Raw genomic sequence first — 21,390 nt, forward strand, 5'->3', positions numbered from 1 at the left:
TTGAACAAAACTTATATTAATACTAAATTATGCAGCGTACTCTATTCAATAAGGTAACATTTATAATTTCTCTTATAAAACAATTGGGTTGCCTAAATAAACGATGTACAAAAATTAGTCGATTGGTATTTGAACTATATTACTTTAATACGATTATTATTGATAGCAACAGGAAACGATCCAATAAAAAAAATGCTTCCTGCCGAATTAGTTAAAGAAGCTTTTAGTTAAAACGTTTCTAAAACTTACCTTTTATGATATTACGCACGGAATCTATGTCATCTTTAGCTGTCAGTGTAGTGAATTTTGATTGGAAGATATTTTTTAAGACAATTTTCGTCATCGAAAACTTTTAAGTATTACTTAGATTGATAGTGATTTTCACAGATTACAATCTAAGCATCGGTTCTTTACCTTACTATTAGTCTCATTCAAAAATTCACCATTTTCATATATGATACTGTAGGCAAGTATTTTTCACTGAATATCTAAAGATGCATTAAGTAATTTAATAAGCATTTCATGATGACTTATGATTATCGTGTGCTGCGATAACGCAGTGATCATTTTCGTATGATGCGATAGTTATGAGAAATATCCGTAAATTCTAATATAAATATGCATAGCCGTACAGCCGTGCAGTGGGTCGTAATTGTACGGCGAGCATGCGCAATGGCTTAACTGTACGGCCGATGAACCCTGATTGGCTGTGCGTTAGTGACGTCAGGTAGAGAGAAACATTGAAGCTTCAGTTGTACCGCTTGGCGTGGGGTTACATGTAACAGTGTTGTTGAAATCTTAAATAAAGTAAAATATTTTTGTGATTACACCGATTTTAATGCATTTGCTCGTTAGTAATACAAACTTCGACATCGTGTGCTGGATTTAACGCCAAACATATGTCAGTATTTCTGCAATTCTTATGATGTGTTGAATATGAAAACATAACCTTAATTCATGTAAATTATATTACTCTTTTAGTAAACATTAGACGGCCTTGAACTATTAACGGAAAGTTTAATGGTAATTGTTACTTAAGTATTGATAAATAAATATGTTAATTTACAACTGTTATTAATATTTAATTTGTTTTTAGTCTGGTTAAAATTTTTTTAATGATTATTATTCTATGGTTCTACTTATGAAACATCGGTTATTTTCTTGAAATATAACATTTTTTACTTGATTGGTATATGTTAGTATGATTCATCACCAATTTTTTGTTACCATTTGGAAAGGCAATGCGCGTTTATGGATTATTATATTCAGTAGTTGGTTCGGTATGAAGAAACAACCATAGTTACTGAATATATAACCCCGAAACACGCTGTAACGTGAGTTTGACCAATTGGAAAAATTTATAACTTCCATGTAATAAATTTGGTACCATTCCAGTCAGCTGTATTATTTGCCATTATATTGGCTTGTACTATTATTATTTTTTTAATTTGTGTTTTTTTACACGGTTAATTATTCTAATTAAAATTTTCCGTCACAAAATTCCTTGAAACTCAGCATTGGTAATATTTGATTGGTCTCCTAATTGATTCAATATGGCCGTCTCTAATATAATACTGTACGTCGTTTATCGTTGCAGTAATTCAATATGGCCGCCGTATGTATTTTTCGCCCATTATGAAGTTGTTTCTACCATTTAGATGCTTACGATTAATTAATTATGGTTTTTATTTCTCCTATAGATTCATATGATCGCTCTTCATATGTATACGACGTTAAATTTTTGATATGCATTAACAATTTGTTATGGTCAAATGATCATCTCTATAAAAGTACTAACCATTTTCTTACAATTTTGGTTATAAATTTCCAAATGAACTGGTTCTGAAATAGTCCCTTACCAGGAATCTGGCACATCCTATTGTCGAGTCTTGCAAGAAGGTGACTGCATTGATAATGTTTTACCATTAAAAAAGTGCTACGCTACCAGTCTTCATTTTTTTTTTTTTTGAAGAAATAGTTTGCTGATTGTTATTTCTTTGTGGATTCGTATTTAATTTTCACTTTAAATCAAACAGCTTTGGTTTGTATTAGTTAGTCATTTTTGAAGTTTGACACCAGTGCGAACGAATAGTTACGCACGAAAAATTCACTTTGCTATTAAAAAACAAGGGCCCTCATTATTGATCCCTACAATTAACAAAAGTTGAAAGTTTACAACTTCGCCAGAAATTTCTAATCTGTTGTAGTTGTTGACGTCAAAGTATTACGACGAATTTATAACGAATGGATAATAATGTACACTTCATTTTTATTTCCGTATCAAGTGATGTTTGTAATTTCGGCCCGTATTTAAATAAAAATGAAAACTGGCCACTTGGTTGTAGTGCGATTGCATCTGAAAAATGAATATCCATTTTTTTTTTCATTTCATGTTTACATAAAATGCGCGTATTAATTTTTAAAGGACTGGATATATTATTTTGAAATGCACTCATCTAATATTTTAATATGCTTAGCTCTATAACTATATAAAACCCCAATGTATTGGGTCAGAATATAGTATACTGGCTGTCTGTTTTAAGTTTTTAAATTTCTAGTTGGTATTTTGGTATTAATTATTTATACATTTTTTTGTTTTTTAAACCCAAATTCTGATGCAAACAGTTCTTGGATTTACTGAAATTTTTTAAGTTATTGTAAGTGTATATACATCATAAGCTCTAAATTGTTCGACTTTTACGGGTTGAATTTTTCCATGAAGGATAGAGCGTTTTAAATTAAGTATTCAGTTATAAGGCGTAATTACATTTTTTCCGTGATTTTTTGGATTTGCCGAATTTGATTCGGCAGTTTTCCATTTATTTTGTAGAGCGATAATAAAATGTCGATTTACGAGATTGTTGCTGATTCCACCATGTAGTGTGCTGCACTCTGCTGGCCGTCAAGTTGTATTATATGATGCCTGATTCTTATGCAGTCGCTTGCATTGTTCTAAATTTTTTTACGTATTATAAATAATCTCCAGATTTGTTTCTCATAGGAACTGCTGTGAAACTGGAATTTTCTTATGAACCTTTCAGTTTTCTCATATATTACGAACGATTACCCTACTTGTGTATACCCGTTTAATTGTTTATCAGATATTTTGTTATTATTTCAGTCTTGTAATTAATTGCTAAAAAGGTTTCGTATTTTAAATTTCGACTCCGTATTTTTAGAGGAAAATTATGTACAAATTGCCGAACGGTTTTTCTTAACGCAGACATGCTTTATAAGTGATTACTACTGCGCATTTTGTTGCGCATCTATTCTGGAATGTAGCACGGTTGCCAAGTGAACGCTCATATTCCTCGACCGTTGCTCTATCTGTACAGAAGGTAACTAGGATACGCCATTATTTTATTTTAATTTCATTTTTACTTTTTGTCATGCGTGCTGAAATCTTATGTATTTATGTTTTTTTTACAGGTTTTGTATTTTTGTTGTATACTTCTGTTTTAAAAAATTCCTAATGTTTGAAAATAAGGTACATACCCGAACTTCTCATTTTACAAAATTATTAGAAGGCAATCTTGAAAAAAAAAACGATAACGAGCTCGCATTGTTGCCGCATTTATTTTAAAGTATTATTTATATTCGTTACACTTTTTTTTTTTTTTATTGCCCCTACCAGTAACAAACCGCCATCTTGATTTCTGCCTGTTCTTTCATGCTGATATCCTACATCAGGATTTTCCCTAAGATTTATTTTTTGCTGCTCAAGAGCCCCAGATTTGATATTTCTTTGCCTTTTTTTAAAATATGATTTCTCATTAATAGTGCGTGATTATTACGCCTACATGATTTATTACATGATAACATTAAGATGTTTTAAGAGTCTGTACGAAGCATTTAGATGCTCCATAAAAAGTATTTATATGGTCATAATTATTTTATGCTGGCGCTTGTGTATCTGATAACTATTAGTGTTATAATTCCGGGTGGAAGGAACGGTGTATGGAGTCGGTTGTTTATTTTACTATCTTCCGAACTGAAGTAAGGTCTTAGCGGAAAGGTGGGTTTAAGTTAGCGGAAAGTTAGCGTTAGCGGAAAGGTGGGTTAAGTCTTCTTCCGAACATAATATAACTAAGGAATATTTTCTCTTAAAACCGTAGTGTTTTTCTATTTTGAGCCTGTCATTTCCGTGGCTGTTTTCCAGGTAAGCAAAATTTTAATTAATGAGAACGCCCGATTGTGATTATATCAGCATTCAAATCGGGAGGGAATTAAATATTTGGATGGGTGTTTTAATTTGATGGATAAATTGTCTTTAAGAACGTGTAACTTAATTTTTATAATTTGTCCCTGTAAAACGAAAAGTTTATTTCATGTTGACGATTTTTTTCCCCTTGCATTTACAGGGTGTTTGAACCGCCATTTAAGTATTATAAATATATTTTTCAACGGAAACTATGACTTTTTTGTTTTAATCGAGGCGGTACTGACATTAGGGACTGGGGACGAGATGGGTCTTATTGATTTTTAGGAGCGTTCCAGTAGAACCGTCTCGTATTATGGTTGCAGTAAACCGAACATCATATTTTAGCTCCTCCATTATTTTTGTTTGTTGCTTCTATAGTTAGTCCTTGGATATTTTATATTTTTTACCGTGGTTTTCCGTTCGGATGACCTAATGTACATGTAAATTTTATTTTTCTGAACATGCAAATTAATATTCTGTATGGAATTTAAATGAAAGGTTCAAGTGAATTAAAGTGTTGCCGATTTTATGGGAATGCTAATTTTGCATTTAGATTTGTTATCGACTCAAATTTTGTAGCTTTAGTTTATGGAAAATTTGAGAGATAATCTGGAGCCTTTTTTCAATCGATTACTTGACATGTTTAATTTGGTTTCTAATCGTTATCGGATTTTGAGGAATAGATGACATCGAAATCTTAATTTTTTAAACTAATTTTTTTGGCTACTAATGAATTTTCTATGCCCTATTTTGTTTCGGTTAAAAAAATAATGGTTTGTTCAGTTAGAGCCAATAATTTATTTGCAAAGATTATGTTTTTATTTTTTTGTAATTTCGATATACGTATTGATTCAATGAGACGCTCAAAAAAGAAATGGCCTCAATTTTGAACGTTTACCAAAATTAAAGCAAGTCGTAACTGTTAATCGTGTTAAGAATTTTGTGGAAATTGTATGTTATGAGGTTTTCTTGAGCCCGCCCGCCTCCTTTCTTTCTGCTTCTCCGCCTCGGTATTTAATTCTGAATTCAGATTCCTGATGGTGCTGAGTACAATTTTCTTAAAGTAGTTGTTGATATTTATTATTATTACTCGGTATTCACCATAGAAAGTTTGGGAATTCTTTGTTTTATTGATAGATCGGTTTTATTTTCTTTTCGTAATGACAATATCAGAACACGCTTATTCAGTTTGTTTATGCAATTTTTGACATATGTATTGCGCTTAGTGGTTTATATTATACTGTTAGGTAAATTATTTTGGAAATGTGTCTTCTGTTGCAGTTTTATAGATTGAGTTTACGAGAAAAACGTTTTTGAACATTGGAAATAATTATTTAATTTAATTTTGGGAACAAAACATTGTCTGATGTCTGATTAGAATGGAAAGCTTTTATTAATAATTATTTTTATCAAATAAATGGATTTTTTTGGCTGTTGGTTAAATATAATATTGGAGTTAGTGAAATTTTAAAATTACCAATTTTGATCTCTAACGGTGTCTTTTATTTTATTTGTTTATTAACACCTGAGTTGTAAATTGGCAAACAAAAGAACTTTTTTCACTTCTAATTTTAACAATATTCAGTCTTTTTTCGTGTTACAGTATTGCGTTATTCGGTGATTTTTTAAATTCGAAAACTTAGTAGGTCATCACCTCCTTTTTTTTTATTTCCCTTAAAATGAATAATCCATAATATCCGTTTCCTGTAATCTGCGTGGGATCTGTGTTAGTACTGCAAGTTAAGTGCTATTAGTCGATCGGTTTAGTCTACCGATAATTTTGATGTTAATATAAGGTAAAAGTTTAATTATCGGAGAATTTTTTCATTAAGAAAATTTCTAACCTTAATTTTTAACTTGTTGCTATTTTATGCAAATATATATCGTTCAGTGGACCATCATTTTAATCAGTTTTTATGTTTGCTCGCAATTAAGAACGTGGTTGGAATCTTAAGTTTTTACTTTGGTGTTTCTACCCTACATCTGTTAATTTAATTTTTTTGTAGGTAAGTGTGTATGCGTACGTGTAAATTGCTAGGAGTTGCGTTTAATAATATATAGTAATCTTCTTCGGTAGAAATTATTTTTTTTAATGGGAAATCGACGGGTGCTTTCTCCCGTTAGTTTGTTTGTACTTCTTGTCGGTAGTGTAGATTATTTTTAGGATAGTTTTCGAGGGCGCCATTTTGAATTTTGCAACAATAGACTTGCTGCATAACCTTGTATGGCATCCTTTTTGCGATATACAAGTTATTTATATCAGTTTTTGTATACTTACGTGCCAGAGTAAAGATCCCCGTTGTCGTATGTAAACCTAACGAATGTTGTATGACGGAAATCGATTTATAATTGATTTGCTCTGTTATTAGTGACTGAATTCTCTTTTAAATGAAAATAAAACTCGTTACAGATTTCGTATATCTATTTTTTTTTCTTTTAAAACTAGTATTTGCCAAAAAAATTGTTGTATTCTATTCTGAACATTATCCTCCTTTCCACGGGATGCTTGATTATATTTGGGTTATTCTGTTTTTAATACCGCTAAAATTTTATCGTACCGTTCTCGATTAATGGATGTAAAGGTACATGGTGATTAAGTAATAAAAAGGGGTTTATTTTCTTTGTAATGACGATATTGAAATTCGTCTATTTTTTGTATATATATTTTGATTATGAATGTACAATTTGAATTTTTAAGTTCAATAATGCGCTTTGGAGTCGATGTTATTATTAATGCTCGATAACTTATTCAGGAAATGTGTCGTCTTTTACAGATTTTCATTAATTAATTTTATTTATTTAAAAAAATTGTAATTATCATTTCTTTCCAAGTTTCATGTTGCGGTATCACTTTCCGGTCTTCGGGAATGTTTATGGAATCTTATTTTAAAACTTGAATTTAGCTAATGATTAAGAATGGATTGTGGTCATTGTACCACGCCTGCGTCGACCGGTGAAACGAGCTGTTGCAGCGTTGCCAGCTAGACAGCTGCAGAGATGCCAAGCCCACTCGCAGCTTTTGGACTTTTAAAAGTATGTTTTGCCTAAATGATGACATTCGTTTGGCGAATGTCACACGTTGTTCGGAAGTTTTAGTTACTCGTGGTCTGAATTAGTTAAAATCAATCGCCTTGCGTCATCGATTTATGTAAATGTTAATAGTTTTTAAGAGATGCTTGTCCTTTATTATTCACGAATCGCAAGTAACGATTGAAGAAAAGTTGAAAATTTTCCCGATTTATTTTTATAATAAAAATTTTTGCCCGATAGTTATGTAATTGAATTTTGTAACAGATTCAGAACAATTTTTTAGACACCGGCTGCCTTAAAATAACGTAATCGAGCAAAAGCTGTAAAATTTGGTGTTAATCCAGCCGCATTTTTTGTAGAAGAGACGTTTAAAAATAATATTTAGAAAAAGTTTTACCCTGAGGTATAATAAACTTAATTTGCACGCGGCTTAATTGTTTTTATGTAAACCGACAACTAGAAAAACGGAAAGATTTATTAGTTCAAAATGTTTTTTATTAGATTAAATTAGAATTATTGATCTTATTTTTGGGAATCCAACTTTCTATCCCAGATACAGTTAACTTAACAGCATTGAATTAAATACAAATGAGAATCTGAATTCGGTTATTCGAACCTTTATGATTAAAACTGTGTTCTTTTGATTTATTGCTTGTTTTTTCGAACGATTATCATTTAGCGATTTTATTTAACCGTGCTTTGGTATTTGCGAAATTAGTTTCGACGAAATATCGTGATATTGCATCAAACCGCGTGAATTTTATTCAGTTTAATTGCGGGTTTTTTTTGGCTTAAATTTTTTTAGGCATCTAAATTTGTAGGATGTGAAACACGTAATGCGTTCGTAAAACCATTATGGATTACAATAAAAATGTTTTTCGTCGTGCATTTGTAGATGCATTATAGCCGTATTACGTCTCTTACAAATGCAGTGTTGATAGCTAAACGTTTTTTGTGAATTAACAGCAGACTCGCCTTTTTTTTAATATAGCCATTCTCAAAGATTGTGTATTTTGAAAGGGACGCTTTTGCTTAGGAATTTGTGAAGTTTTAAACAAGTTTTTTCTGTTAAAAAAAAATAGTATTTTAGTTCATCATGCAAATCGAGTCAACTGGATTAATATAGTTTAAGTAAGTAAATTATTTGTTTGGCAAAATGTAAATCATTTATGTTTCTTTTCCTTGACCTTTCGGCCAGCTCTTGAATAAAATTGAATAAGAAAATAAAAATATATCATTTTTTAAACATGATTTCTGCAAAGTGGAAACTTGACGTCTTTAATTTTAATTGATAAAATATTAAACAAATGCTTACCCCGTTTTTTGCGTAGGTTTCCATTAATCGGTAATGTAATGTCTAATTCTAGGCCGTTATTAACTAGAAATTGTGCGTTAAGAGTTAGTGAATTTTACAGCATTGCAAAAAATTGTTCAGCTACACGGTTCGTACACAGGTAACGTTTACTTTAAGAGTCTCTTCACCTGTCTATCTGAAGGTATTAAAAAAATCTCGTAAACGAATTCATTATTTTAAACAGTTAGCCGTTTGTGAATAAGTTCTGTGTCGTTAAATAATGAAAAAGGTTGTTTTTGTTATAATTTTATGTAAATCTGAGTAAGCGCAAAAGTTAAAATAACGTATTTTTTAGTGGTAATGTAAATCATTGACGTTATTTTCTTATTTGAGAAGATTTTTCGTCGTTAGATTGTGGGATCTTCACCTTATTTTACAACCAGCATTCAGGTCGCTATCGATTTTGTTCCTTCATTCGTATCCGGACAGAGTTAGGTGCGTAAGTACTATTGCGTAATAAGTTGTAACGCTGTTAAGCGTATTTGTATGTATGTGTGCTATTATTGTTTTGTATCCTTAATGTATTATGTTAAAATGATCGAATAGAATTTCAAACTTTTTACGCGTGCGTAGGGAGTTCACATCTTGTTTAGGAAGGCCGTAATTTTTTTTTACAAGATGGCGACCAAATCCTTAGGCGGCTTTATTTCAACGACCTTTCCTCCGTCCAGTGGTCAGACTATCCTATTACTCTAAAAATGAACGGTTGTTTATCCATAAAAAATAGTGCTAAATTAAGAGGAAAGGGCAAGATAGTAACATTAGAGATCTCTTCGTTCAGTTAAACTGGATAACACGAATAGATATTACTTGCCTACAGATGCATTCGTAATTTTCCTTTATATTTGTTTATACCGTTGGAGTGATTTTTCGCTTGAAAGTGTTTTAAATTAGTTACGAATTGCTACCGTGTCTGTTTTTACAGTTTCTGAAATCGTTTTGTTGAAAAATTGAAGAAGTTTATTATGATTTCACAAAATAATATTTACTCCACCAAAATTTGTGAAAATTTTAGCATTTTGTCAGCCTTTGAACAATCGGCCGAAACTGACTGTACAAATCGTGTATTAGTCACGTTGTACCCCTAACCGATTATAATAGGCAAATAGTAATATTATTTAAATTACGAAAACTTCGTTTTATTTGATTTTAAAAGCAGAAAATTATTTATGAAAAGATTCATAACATTTTGGTTTTTTTTTGTTTTCCCCCTAGTGTTGTGAGCAAATTGCTTAAAATTTTAGTTATTAATCGAAATGTGCTACTGTGATGTAGCCTGCCAATAATCGATAAGTTATGAGTTATGGAACTCTAGCGCCAAGTACGTTCTTTGTTTTGCGCATGATATCTCGAGACCTGTGTGCGAGACTAGTGGTTGATTGTAGTTCACCTTGGTTTGAGACTATCTGTGAGGTAGTAGTTTTCTCTTCCGAAATGGCAGAAAACGTATGTCTTTTTCGTTTTTACTGGTTTTCAGATATTAAAATATTAGTTTTCGTGATTTGCCTGGATCATTAACGGTTTTAATTTTGCTAACTAATATCTAATTCAATTCAATTTCTATTCTTAGAAATACACCAAATTCTTCGATATTTCTTCTAGCGTTTATTGAAATTTGTATAATTATTTTTGTTGTCAGATGTTGCTTTCTGTCTCGTCCGTACTAAATCTGTATGTAAACCTGGCTTTAGAAATTACAGAGATTTATTATGCGTATCCATATTTTTGTGGTCGGTGCCATTAATCGTTCATTTGAAACGATGAAATTATTTTTATATTAAACATTTGTTTATTTATTTTTTAATTATTCCAATTCACATGACGATACCATTTAAATTTTTTTGAACCGTGTTTTAGTTTTGTTTTCTCCTTACTTGTATGACATGGAACACTGAGAACCATTATTGAAAAATTAATATTATCTTTTACTTTTATACGAATGCACGGACAATTTTTATTCAAGTGTAAGAATATAAAGGCGATCTCTGTGGCAATGTGGTAGTATCTGTCTTTCATGTAGGAAGTGCAGTATTCATATCTTGGTCAGCATACTATTTTCTTATGTTAAAGTAACTCTTAAAGTTATTCGGTGCCACCGTTAATTTGTCGATTGGAAGAATATAATAAATACCGACCAAGTTGACTCATATTTTCTTATGGTTATTTAACTAGAAATTTATTTCTCAGGTAACAACCCTTCCTTCACTGAGATTTAAGAAGAAATCCTAACAATAGTGTAATGAATTGAAATTGTTCAGTATAACCCACCCGGTCGGTTTTAGTGATAAACTCATTGCAAATCGGTTGATTTTGAAGTCGAGAGTTCTAAGGTTCAAATCCTAGTAAAGGCTGTTACTTTTATACGGATTTGAATACTAGGTCGTGGATACCGGTGTTCTTTGGTGGTCTGGTTTCAATTAACCACACATCTCAGGAGCGGTCGACTTGAGAGTACAAAATTACACTTCATTTACATTCATACATTTCATTCACCCTCTGAAGTGTAATATCTTACGGTGGTTAGAAAAAAAGTCAAGGATTGCGAGTTGATATTTTAAGCGTTTGATTTAGCAAAAATGTTTTTTTTTTCAAAAATTAATAAGTCATCTACAAGTTTGTTAGGAATTCTGCAAGTTGTTTCAATGAAACAGACTTGCGTCTCCAATATTGTATGGTGTGTGAACAACTAAAACATACAGTACGCGATTGAACTATAAACTATTCAGCTAGATCCCGCGTTAAGGGTGACATTGCTAAAGGAGGATCGTGTATTGTAGTAATAAAAAATAATCTAAAGTTAATTTTAAAATCGTTGATAGTTCTGTAGTTTTATGCACAGTTTTATAGTTCTGTAGGTTTTATGTAACTTAGTAACGTGTGCACATTATATTCTTCAAGCGATATTATATTTTTAAGGCGTATTATAATTTTTGTTACCATATTCTTGACTTTTTCACACTATTGTTAATTTTTTCACTGCTTGAAAGAGCACAGTCTTGACAATTTCCAATAGTGTTCATAGGTCAGTATATTTTTATCGCGAATTACTGAATCAAAACGGTAAATTATATATTTTTAACAATTTTTTTTAAAAAATTTGATTACGGTTTTGTAGCTAAGAAATGAAAACTGAACCGAAGAAATTTGCATTTAGTAGTTAAATAAAATAAAATAAATTTATTGCAACTATACGGTGTATTTTAAAATTATAGTTAGGACATTAAATGCTCTAATCTGATAAAAGAAACTAATTTGTTCGACCGAGTTTAATCGATTTTAATAAACTATCGAGTGTTTTGACACGGTACCGATCTCGAGGGAATATTGTTTTGTTAACTTCGTTGTCGAAAGAAACTTTAGTAATATTGGGCATTCTATTGCAGTTATCAGTTAACTGAATACTTTATTGAACTTGATAAACGGCGATCCGTATATTAATGTAAATAGTTTTAAAACCGATAGTAAACTACTGGCTTGAGGTTATCTGGATCGATGTGCTTAATCGGTTTTTATGTTATTTAATAATTTTCACCTTTGCGGTTCAAAAATTATTGCCTGTTAAGTCGTGATAATTTATCTCTGATGTTAGCACGGGATCGTTTCTGTACTCCTCAAAAATATTGTAATTTGTTCTACCGGATTACTTTAACGGTTTCAGAATTTTTACACGCTATAAAAATTAATCGTCTATTTTGTTTATAAACGAATAATAGATTAAATTTGTCAGCCCGTATGTAATATTTGTTAAATTTTCAGTTGAATATATCCCTGGTTATTCATGGCGTTTACTCACCTATTATCCGTTGTACTACAAATTTTGTCTACATGAAATTTTCTACCTTAGTGCTTCTAATTGTTTTCTTTTTTCATGTTATACATTCAATTTCTACATCTATTTCTGCATTAATAAATTTAGCTGTATTGAATGACTGACGACATTCATTGTCTCCCATTTTTATCATACTTGCGTGATGTACTAACGCTAGCGCATCTTAATGTGTTCTGTACTTCATATAAATCGTCTTGATTTTTATAAGTCAACTTTTGCGTATACCAAGTGTTAACTGTGTAGATATTTGTATACTTAATACAAAATTCTGGATACGCCCCCGGTTTCTCTTAATTTTACGGTCTGACCTGTTATCCTAAAATAACTTTTGCATCTTTCATCTGATATAGTCTTAGTTGTTTTTTTCGACTAACTGTTATCCTCCGTACGAGTTATTTGGGCCCTAATTTTATACTCGACCTAACATTTTATTAATTATTACTTGTGCTCCTCTCTTTGTTTTTTATTTGAATTACCTTTGAACCAAATATAGATAAAATAATAGCATTCGCTACACCTCTACTGCTCTGTATAATTCGATACGACTGATTACTGAAACGTCCAGTCATAACCTTATTCACATTATGTTTTAATTTTGCAATCTTTTGTTACTTTTTTAAGCAGTACGGTTTTATATTTCCTAATGAACTATTTTGAGTATCCGGATGTCAAGATGAACCATTTTACCTTTAAGATGTCTGTGAGCTGTAAAAAGAAGAACGAGTGAAGATTTCCTGCAGTTAAAAGAGTAGTTCATTGTTAATTTAAATAATGATTTATTTTAGGAAGTACAAGTATTTTGAAGAGTTTTGGAACTCATAACGGGATGTATTTGTGATTGTATCAGAAAGTTTATTAACTTTCTTGCCGAAACTGTTTAGATAAACTTTCAATGGATAAAATACTAACTAGCTGATTTCCCCCACAATTAATTGTAAGGTTTATTATTTATTATGTAAACTTTTTTTTATCTGAACCCTTTAGGATTTACGGCTTGGTAGCTACATAGTTGTTTTGTTTTTAAATTTCGTTTCTTTTGGGGAATTAGCGATAATTAAGTAACAAGCTAAATAGCCTTTAGTGTTCATTGGCTTTGGAGACGTGCTCTTTGTTTCTTCCTTTTTACTTTTTAAATCTGCTCAGGATATTTTGTACTAACGAGAAGTTGTAATTTTTGTGTCGTGGGGATCGATTTGGGATTTTGAATCCGGCCCTTATAAAGTTTGTGTTTTTGTTATATCCGTTAAAAACCGCTATCGTTTAAAACAAATAATAGTTTTATTTTTAAAAGGACTGAGAAGCACATTGTACTGTACATATTTAGTGTAATTTCTTGATTAGCTATTAAGATTGTTCTGTTTATCGATGAACGAATGGTTTTTCCGGACAGGATAAGTTATTGGATAACTAGGAAATAAATAAGGGAAATTAAAGGCATTTACGTTTAATCTTTTAAGAACTGCCGCATCGATATTAGTTTTTAATAACAAAGTTGATGGAAGCAATTTTTTACCGTTTAATTTAGGAGAATATGTACGGTAAATAGGGAATTCGGAGAGACTGTTGACGACCAACGAACATGACGCTTAGAGAAATGAGAAACAACTTAAACCGGGCTGGCAGTATCAGTACGAGTTCAGCTCCAACCGTGACGTGGCAACGTAGCTCCCTGTGTTGTATGCTCTTGACAATCTGGCTCGGTTGTTGCGGACGGTTAACGAAGCCGATCGAATGAAGTACGCGCCGCGTTTAAAAATATAAACCTGCCGCCGTACTAAAAGGAATAGAATTATTTACCTAAACTCATAGTTTATAGCGTTTGTATAAATTCATTTCCTGGATAAGGGATAGCGTTCGTTTATGGAACAGTTAATTCCAATTTGCATCAATCTTTCTCTTATGCCTAAAGCAAAAGCGTAAAATAGGGTTGAAACCGTAAACTGGTTTACGATCCAAAATCTTAATCGGTTGGTGCTGACAACACTGATTGTTGTGTAGCGTTAATTAAAATTATGCACCACCGCAATTTTTGGTAATCGTAATTAAATTTCGACGTTTTACTTAGTTTATTAGCAAAGTATATAGCTGTAATTCGTTTTTGATGAGTAGTTTTATTTCAGAATTATTCGAAATAGTTTTATGTAAAGTCGATCTATTAAACGTTCAGTAGTTTGTTGACAGTTCGTGTGGATTTATGTAACGTAATGCGAATTTTATGTCAGTACTGCTAGCAGCGGGATGGTGATGTCATTCGTCATAGAGAACTGCGAAATTATGAAGTGGTACTTGCTTTGCTAAATATCGGTCGAATTGATTTAACAAAAATTTTACGATTAATTTGTGACTCGATTACCAGTATCATCGTCCTTCAACGATTCTTATCAAAAGTTTATATCTTGACGTTTTTTTGTTTGTAGTTGTCTGGTAAATTTTGGTTACAAAATATGGTTTTGATTTTGGAGTTTTGTTATGGGTGAGTTTATATTTATTTTATTATATGTTTTTGAAAAATTTGATAATATGTGAACATGAAAATATTTTCGTGTTGGCGAGGTTTAATCTTGCGCAACATCACGTGTCTGTCACGTGACATCCCCACTTAAGAGACATTTTGAAATTACTCGTTGCGTGTAAAACCGTATGTTAGCGCTGTCGTCGGTAAGTTAAACTGTCGATTCGTTGCGTCGTTAATTATTTTCTTAAAAATCATATTTGTTGTTCGGTTTTGTTCGGATAATTCTTTATTCTACTTTACTCCTTTTTTAAAATTATAATTCTCGTATTTGTTTTTTTTATCTTCATTAATCCTCGAATTTTCAATGTACCCAAATGAGTTAAGCTTTTCATATTAAAAAAATCCTTTTCTTTAATAGTATAGCGAAATTGAAAAAAATATTTTTTTTGCATAATAAATCGTGATCGATTTGTACCTGTCGTAGAGTTTCTGCGTCTGAGTTTTTCACTAATTTCGAACGCGATTGCTTTTATTGTAATGCTAATGGTAGTACTTTACGTTTAGAAATATATATAAAAAACAAAATTAACATGGTATTTTAATTCGTGGTTTGTTAATATTCTTAGACGTTAAATTATTAATATTTAACAATGATTTACTGTGTTTTCTTTGTGTAAGATTTAACTTTCTAATTATACAAGTTGATTAATGACTTAAGTTTATGTTAACCAATTAATAATCCTATCCACTAGGCCTCCATTTTGATTTAATCGCAAGCCCGCGCATTCATTTTCAGTCATTTGTAAAATTATGACGGCATTATTTTATGCGGTTTTTTTAAATGTCTGAATTCCAAGATTATTTATAGTAGTTGGAAGTTTGCAGACACTGATTTGGATAAGCAGTTTTATCTGCTGCATTTACGATCAGTTGCGTAGGTACCCGATCGATTTGCTTAGGTACCCGATTACATAATTTATAAGGATTTGTTGACTGAAGATTTGTTAGGATTATCGATATTAAGACTATTATCCGTTGCGTTTCTTATGTTTGCCTGCTAATAGTCTTTTATATAGCTTGGTGTGAGATTCAGCCTCACGTCATTTACACAGGGTTCAATGACCCTTTTTTGTTGGGATTACTTGATATTAGTGTTTAGGCTACCAAAACAATGTTTTTTCTTGGACAGAGAATAATGTCCAGTGTTGTTGATTTCGTTTTATCACCAGTTGTTTTTAAAAACGTTATTGTAATCTTTCTAACATATTTTACTTGCTTATTTACGTTGATATTTATTTAGTTAGATTTCATAAAATTAACATAAAAGATAATTTTTGGTACTATATCTAGGACTTAACGTTTTTCATCTACTGGTTCGGGTCCTTCATTTTGTATTACTGGTCTCTTATTCTTTCTTTTGATTTGGAATAATTTTCCGAGAACTGAATCTCGTACAGGCGATGCATTTAAAATATTAGACCGATTTTATTTACTGTATTTTTAATATGTTTACGTATTTGTTAAAAGTGCAAAAACTAGCGTTTACTCAGCGTATTCAATTATTTACTTACATGCTTGCGTTATTTGTCAAATAAATTATATTTAAATTTGTCTAGTGTCGTTCTTTTCTGGTTCATTATACAGACATTATTTTATAAAATTGTTAAAAAGCAGACTGTGTTTGGAGTTTTATAGGTCAAAGGACAGATTAACTTTTTCAAATTGTTTAGTTTATTCCATTGTAGCTGTAGTGTTAAATTTGTCTGCGATTGTCAAATACCAAAATTTGTTTTTCTCCCGTGTGGGAGTTGTATTTACCTTTTCTGTAACCGATTAAAATCCAAAAATAATCCTCGAGTTTTAGTAAAGGAATTTTACACATCAAAAATGTGATACTGAAATCAGTGGTTTGAGATACGTTTGCTTGGTATATGCGTCGTTTATATTTTTCGTGGAGTTTGTTAGAAGGTCAAAATAGTTATATCTAATTGTATTGAATTTTTGAAATTTCCCGTTTGTATCATCTGAATAAACATGAGCTTTATTTTACTTTGTTTCTAGGTTATTATAAGCTTTTACGAGACAAATGTTGCTTTATAGCTAAGAAGTTTTAAATGATTTGTGGACTATTTGACTTGTGCGCGCATGAACATTTCTGTGCGAGATAGGCAACTCTCTCGATTCTCTTTATTTTGTTGAGTTGGCGGTGTTGCCAGTTCTTGCGGCAAACTACTTATTGCAGATAACTTTCCTTCCCATAATGCATTGTGCGTGTTGATGTTACAATTTAGAAAATTTAGTGACGTAGTTTTTTTTTATGCCTTCCATATATTAGAAAATTTATTAAAATGTACGTTTTGAAATAGCATTAACGTAACTAATTATTGAAGTTTAATGATAATTATTGGGTTAGAAAACAAGTTAGTCTAGGACGTAATCGAAATGGGTTAATTCTCTCATTCAACACAATGTGTTGAATGAGAGATTCTCGTTAACGGGGCTAACGTAATTTGTCATTAAATTAGAACATTTGGTTAAAAGTTTTTTACTGTTCTAGCTTTACCCTTATGCCGAATTGAAACGTTGCAATGTTTGGGAGGGGTTATTGGCGGACCAGATCGATTTTGCCGTATCCAATTGAATTGGGTTTCCTTTTTTGTATTAATGTTTTAATAAAGGGTACATGGATAAATAATTTTTGTTTTAATTTTTGATTTTTATGACTAGTAGGATTAACAAATGTAATTTGTTGGGGTTAATGGAAAAATAAAGTAAAATGGTGGATGAGGTACCCCGTAACTGTTCGGGATTTCAACCAGAGATCTACTGAATATCAGTAAATATTTTTAGCTTTCTACATTAGTCGGTTATTTAAATTAAGGTCTTATTTCTCACTGTTTTTTTTTTTTTAATCCACTACTTTCTGGTGGTGTGTAGAATGCTAATAACTTATATGTTTTATCTTTTTTTTTTTTTTTATTTATTTCCAGACGTTTATGTTCTTCCATGTGGGCTACAGTTAATTGTATAGTTACAACATTAGGTCTGTAATATGAAATTAATAACGAATACAGTTGAAGAAGCTAAAGAAAACATTGATCTCAGTGTTAAAGAAAATTTTGAACCAGAAACAATATTTGAAAGTAATATGAAAGATATAGAAAGAAATGATGTAACAAATGGTATTGTGAATGGTAGTGTTGACCCTGCTTTTACCAATAATGTTAAAAGTATAAACAGGACTAACGTTTCTTCAACAAATGGTTTTAAAAATTCTGATGATGAAAATGGTGTAAATTCTAGGGCTAAATATTATGATGATGTTTCAGACAATGAATTACTTTTCAGTCTTTCTGATGATGAAGATTTGCATCAAAATGAAAGTGAAAATATAATTTCAAAAAATACGTTATCAGATAAGATATTTCAAAATGAAGATACTGAACATCTTGATCTTCATTCTGATGTAGTTTTGAATGGAACTTCTGATTCAGGTAAGATATTGCAGATTACAGTTATTTAATTAATAAAATTCCATACGTAAGTGCTATCTTTATTTATTTTATTTGATATCCTTCATTTTTCTTTGTAGCGGATTTGTTTATAATTTTTGCACCTAAATATGATTTTATGGCTTTCTTGGGTGGAGTAATATTTTACACTTGTTAACTATTTTTTCTGATTGCTATTTTCTCTTTCCCTAATAAATTTTTTCTTGTTTTATCAAAAACTTTAATAGTGATTTCATTGTAGGAACAACTTGAGACTAATATTAAATTGTACTTATTTAAGAAATAAGTTCCTGTGTATAAAATTTTTCCTTATTACTTTTAGTTAAAGCTTTTATAAATCATATCAACATTTTGGATGTTTACAAAAACTTAGCCAAGATTGTATGAATTTCATGTAATTCATACAAACGGTTTTTTGTTAATTTGGGTAAGTGCAAGTTTCAGGAATTTCCATTCCTGAAATTAGTAAATATTATGCTTGAGATGTTGGAGAAAAAATATCTCAGTGACATGTTAGTATTATTATTTGATTTTTGTCATTAGATAAATTTGGTATTTTTTATGATTGCAGATGTAATAAAAATTTTTTTGTGTGGATTTGAATTAAGACTATTGTAAATTTAAAGTTTTGCATTTGGTTTTGTTCTCATATGATTTATGTGTGGTAATTGTTAAAATTAATGAAGGTTATATATTGAAAATTTAATTTATTAATTTGCACGGTGTAGGTAGGCATCAATTAAGATTTGTAAAGTTAGTTCATTTTCTTTTTGATAGCATTCTTCTAGAGCTCTGTTAACCAGAAGAGAATGTACCAAATAGTCAACATTTTAGGAAACTAAATTTGGATTGATTTCTTAGATGTTCAAGTTTATTAACTTATATTTGTGTTTGATCAAATGATGTGAAGTATATTCTGTTTTGGAACAGAATTTTTAACTTAAATTTTTTTTAGAGAAATAAAAAGCATCCTAGTACAAAATATTTTTGAAGTATGCTATTTATTTTATGATGGTGATTTATTAAATTAGAAATATCTTATTTCTAATAAGTTCTATAACCTGAAAGTTATTTAAAAAAAGATTACATGTTGGAGAAGAGTTTGTGATCTCAGTCTTCATTAGTAATCGTAGATACCAAAATGTTTTGGAATTCATTTAAAAATTGGATTTTGTTCATTTATTTAAACATACATGTTCTTTAAAAAGTTATTGTATTCCATTTCATTAAATTCCTTCATATTCTTACCTGCACTCTGCCTGCAACCTGTTTCCTTCAGCGTCTCCTGGTTGATTATGGTAATAAGTGATATTAATGCTGTTTAATTAAATTTTAGGACATAAAAATGAAAAAGCTGTTGCTGCTGAGTCTGTGAAATTAGCATCTGAAGAGAATTGTACATTGTTAGTAAATAATGAAGATGAAGTTAATGTTAGCTCATGCAGTAAAGAGAATGATAAACTTGGTTCAGTTGTTGAGATATCTGAGAATGTTAAAGAAACAATTGAAATTTGTACTACAAATCATGAAACAAATGAAGCTGGTTGCAAACAGAATCGGTTGTTGAGTCCTGAACACAAAAACTGTTCATTAGAGAACGATGAAGGTTCAGATGTTGAAAATGATATAGAGGCTGAAAAAAAAGTTTTAACTTTGCTTCAAGAAACACCTCCTGAGTTGGTAATTATGCCTGAAGATAATAATGAGTCTGAAAAAGATATTGAAAGTTACATTGATGAAGAAAAAAAATTGCTGAGTTTACTTGAAGATAGCCAGTCTGATTCTAGCCTAAATCTTCTGGGTGAAGAAACTGTTTCTTCTAGCTTAAATGAATTTGATAATGATAAAAAGTCTCAGGAGGCCTATAAAAAATGTAATGATAAAAACATAACTTTTAAAGAAGGAACATCAGTAAAAGAAGAAAATAAACCGAAATCATTGAATGTAGAAAAACATGCCGCTGACTCCAGTTATTTACTTCAGAAAGAAGAGGGACGTTTATCTGAAGGTAAACAAGATTTGCTCCTTAGTTCTGATTTGGTTAAAAAAGATAATTTTGTTGATAAACCAGGTAAAGACATAGTCGGCTCTGTTTGTCGTAATCTCGAAAAAAAAGGAAGCGCAGAAGAGAAATGCATAGTTAGCGAGCAGGTATCAACATTGTGTATTAACGGCAGTACTGATGATAAAAAAGATAATATCTCTAATATTTTGGAAGAAGAAAAAGTCTGCAGTGAAGAAGATAAAGGCGCATTATCAGATTTTGCAGAATTAGATGATGTTGAAAAACGTAAGTAGAATGTATATGTTGAAATCGCCTTTCTCTGATTATTTTATGTCTTTTCCTGATGTTTATATTTTTCTGATTTTATAAGATTACATCCATAGTTCCAACTATAAATTAAAATGTATTAATTAAATAAAAATGCTTACTTTATATTTTGATGGTGGGGTTAATGCAGAGAAATGTGATTATTTTGATCTGTTGTTGAGCATTTTCAGTGTTCTACAATTTAAGTGGACTGCTAGTAATCTTTTAAATCCTAGTAAGGCAATGTTTATTTGGGAGGAATTTTTTTTGGACATGTAATTTTTTGGTCAAAAGTTTCAGCAATCGTAGAGGTAAATGCATCTACATCTAGGTTTTTTTTACACAACATGAATATTTAAAATTATGTTTACATACAATTTTTATCTAATACAGTATATGTTCATAAAAACAATTACATTTTGTAAGTGATTTTTTTTTTATCTACGGGTCACTTTATTGATGTAAATTTAACTTAAATTAGCACCAGGTATATTTACAACCATGTTAGTGTATGTGTATTGATAATTTTGAATTGAATAACAATTAAAGTTTGCATCAGTAATAGACATAAAACATAAGGTTGTGAAGGTTTAATTCTTCTCCATGGAAGGAATTGTTGTTTAGTAATCTGTTGAAAATTATTAAATTATGAGTATATAACAAATAGTGTCTACCATATGGTACTCTTGATGGCAGGT

At 30.7% G+C, this 21,390-nt stretch overlaps 1 protein-coding gene across 8 annotated transcripts in view; it reads left to right on the forward strand.

The window, feature by feature from the left end:
- The first annotated feature begins 747 nt into the window (after positions 1-747).
- The window catches only part of wde (Fibronectin-III type domain-containing protein windei), a 73,302-nt gene continuing 52,659 nt past the window's right edge, over positions 748-21,390 (forward strand). For 3 of the 8 annotated variants that reach the window (XM_075368822.1, XM_075368815.1, XM_075368823.1), the window contains exons 1-3: positions 753-1,023; positions 17,860-18,363; positions 19,718-20,671. In XM_075368822.1, the coding sequence (XP_075224937.1) occupies positions 17,922-18,363; positions 19,718-20,671 (1,396 nt within the window). In that variant the 5' untranslated portion in view covers positions 753-1,023; positions 17,860-17,921. Of the gene's footprint in view, positions 1,024-3,230; positions 3,339-14,074; positions 14,888-17,144; positions 17,220-17,859; positions 18,364-19,717; positions 20,672-21,390 lie in introns of those variants that run through there. The other 5 variants (XM_075368816.1, XM_075368821.1, XM_075368819.1 and 2 more) reach the window with 5 other exon arrangements.

Source organism: Lycorma delicatula, chromosome 6 (assembly GCF_047948215.1).
Source record: "Lycorma delicatula isolate Av1 chromosome 6, ASM4794821v1, whole genome shotgun sequence".
Taxonomy (NCBI): Eukaryota; Metazoa; Arthropoda; class Insecta; order Hemiptera; family Fulgoridae; genus Lycorma; species Lycorma delicatula.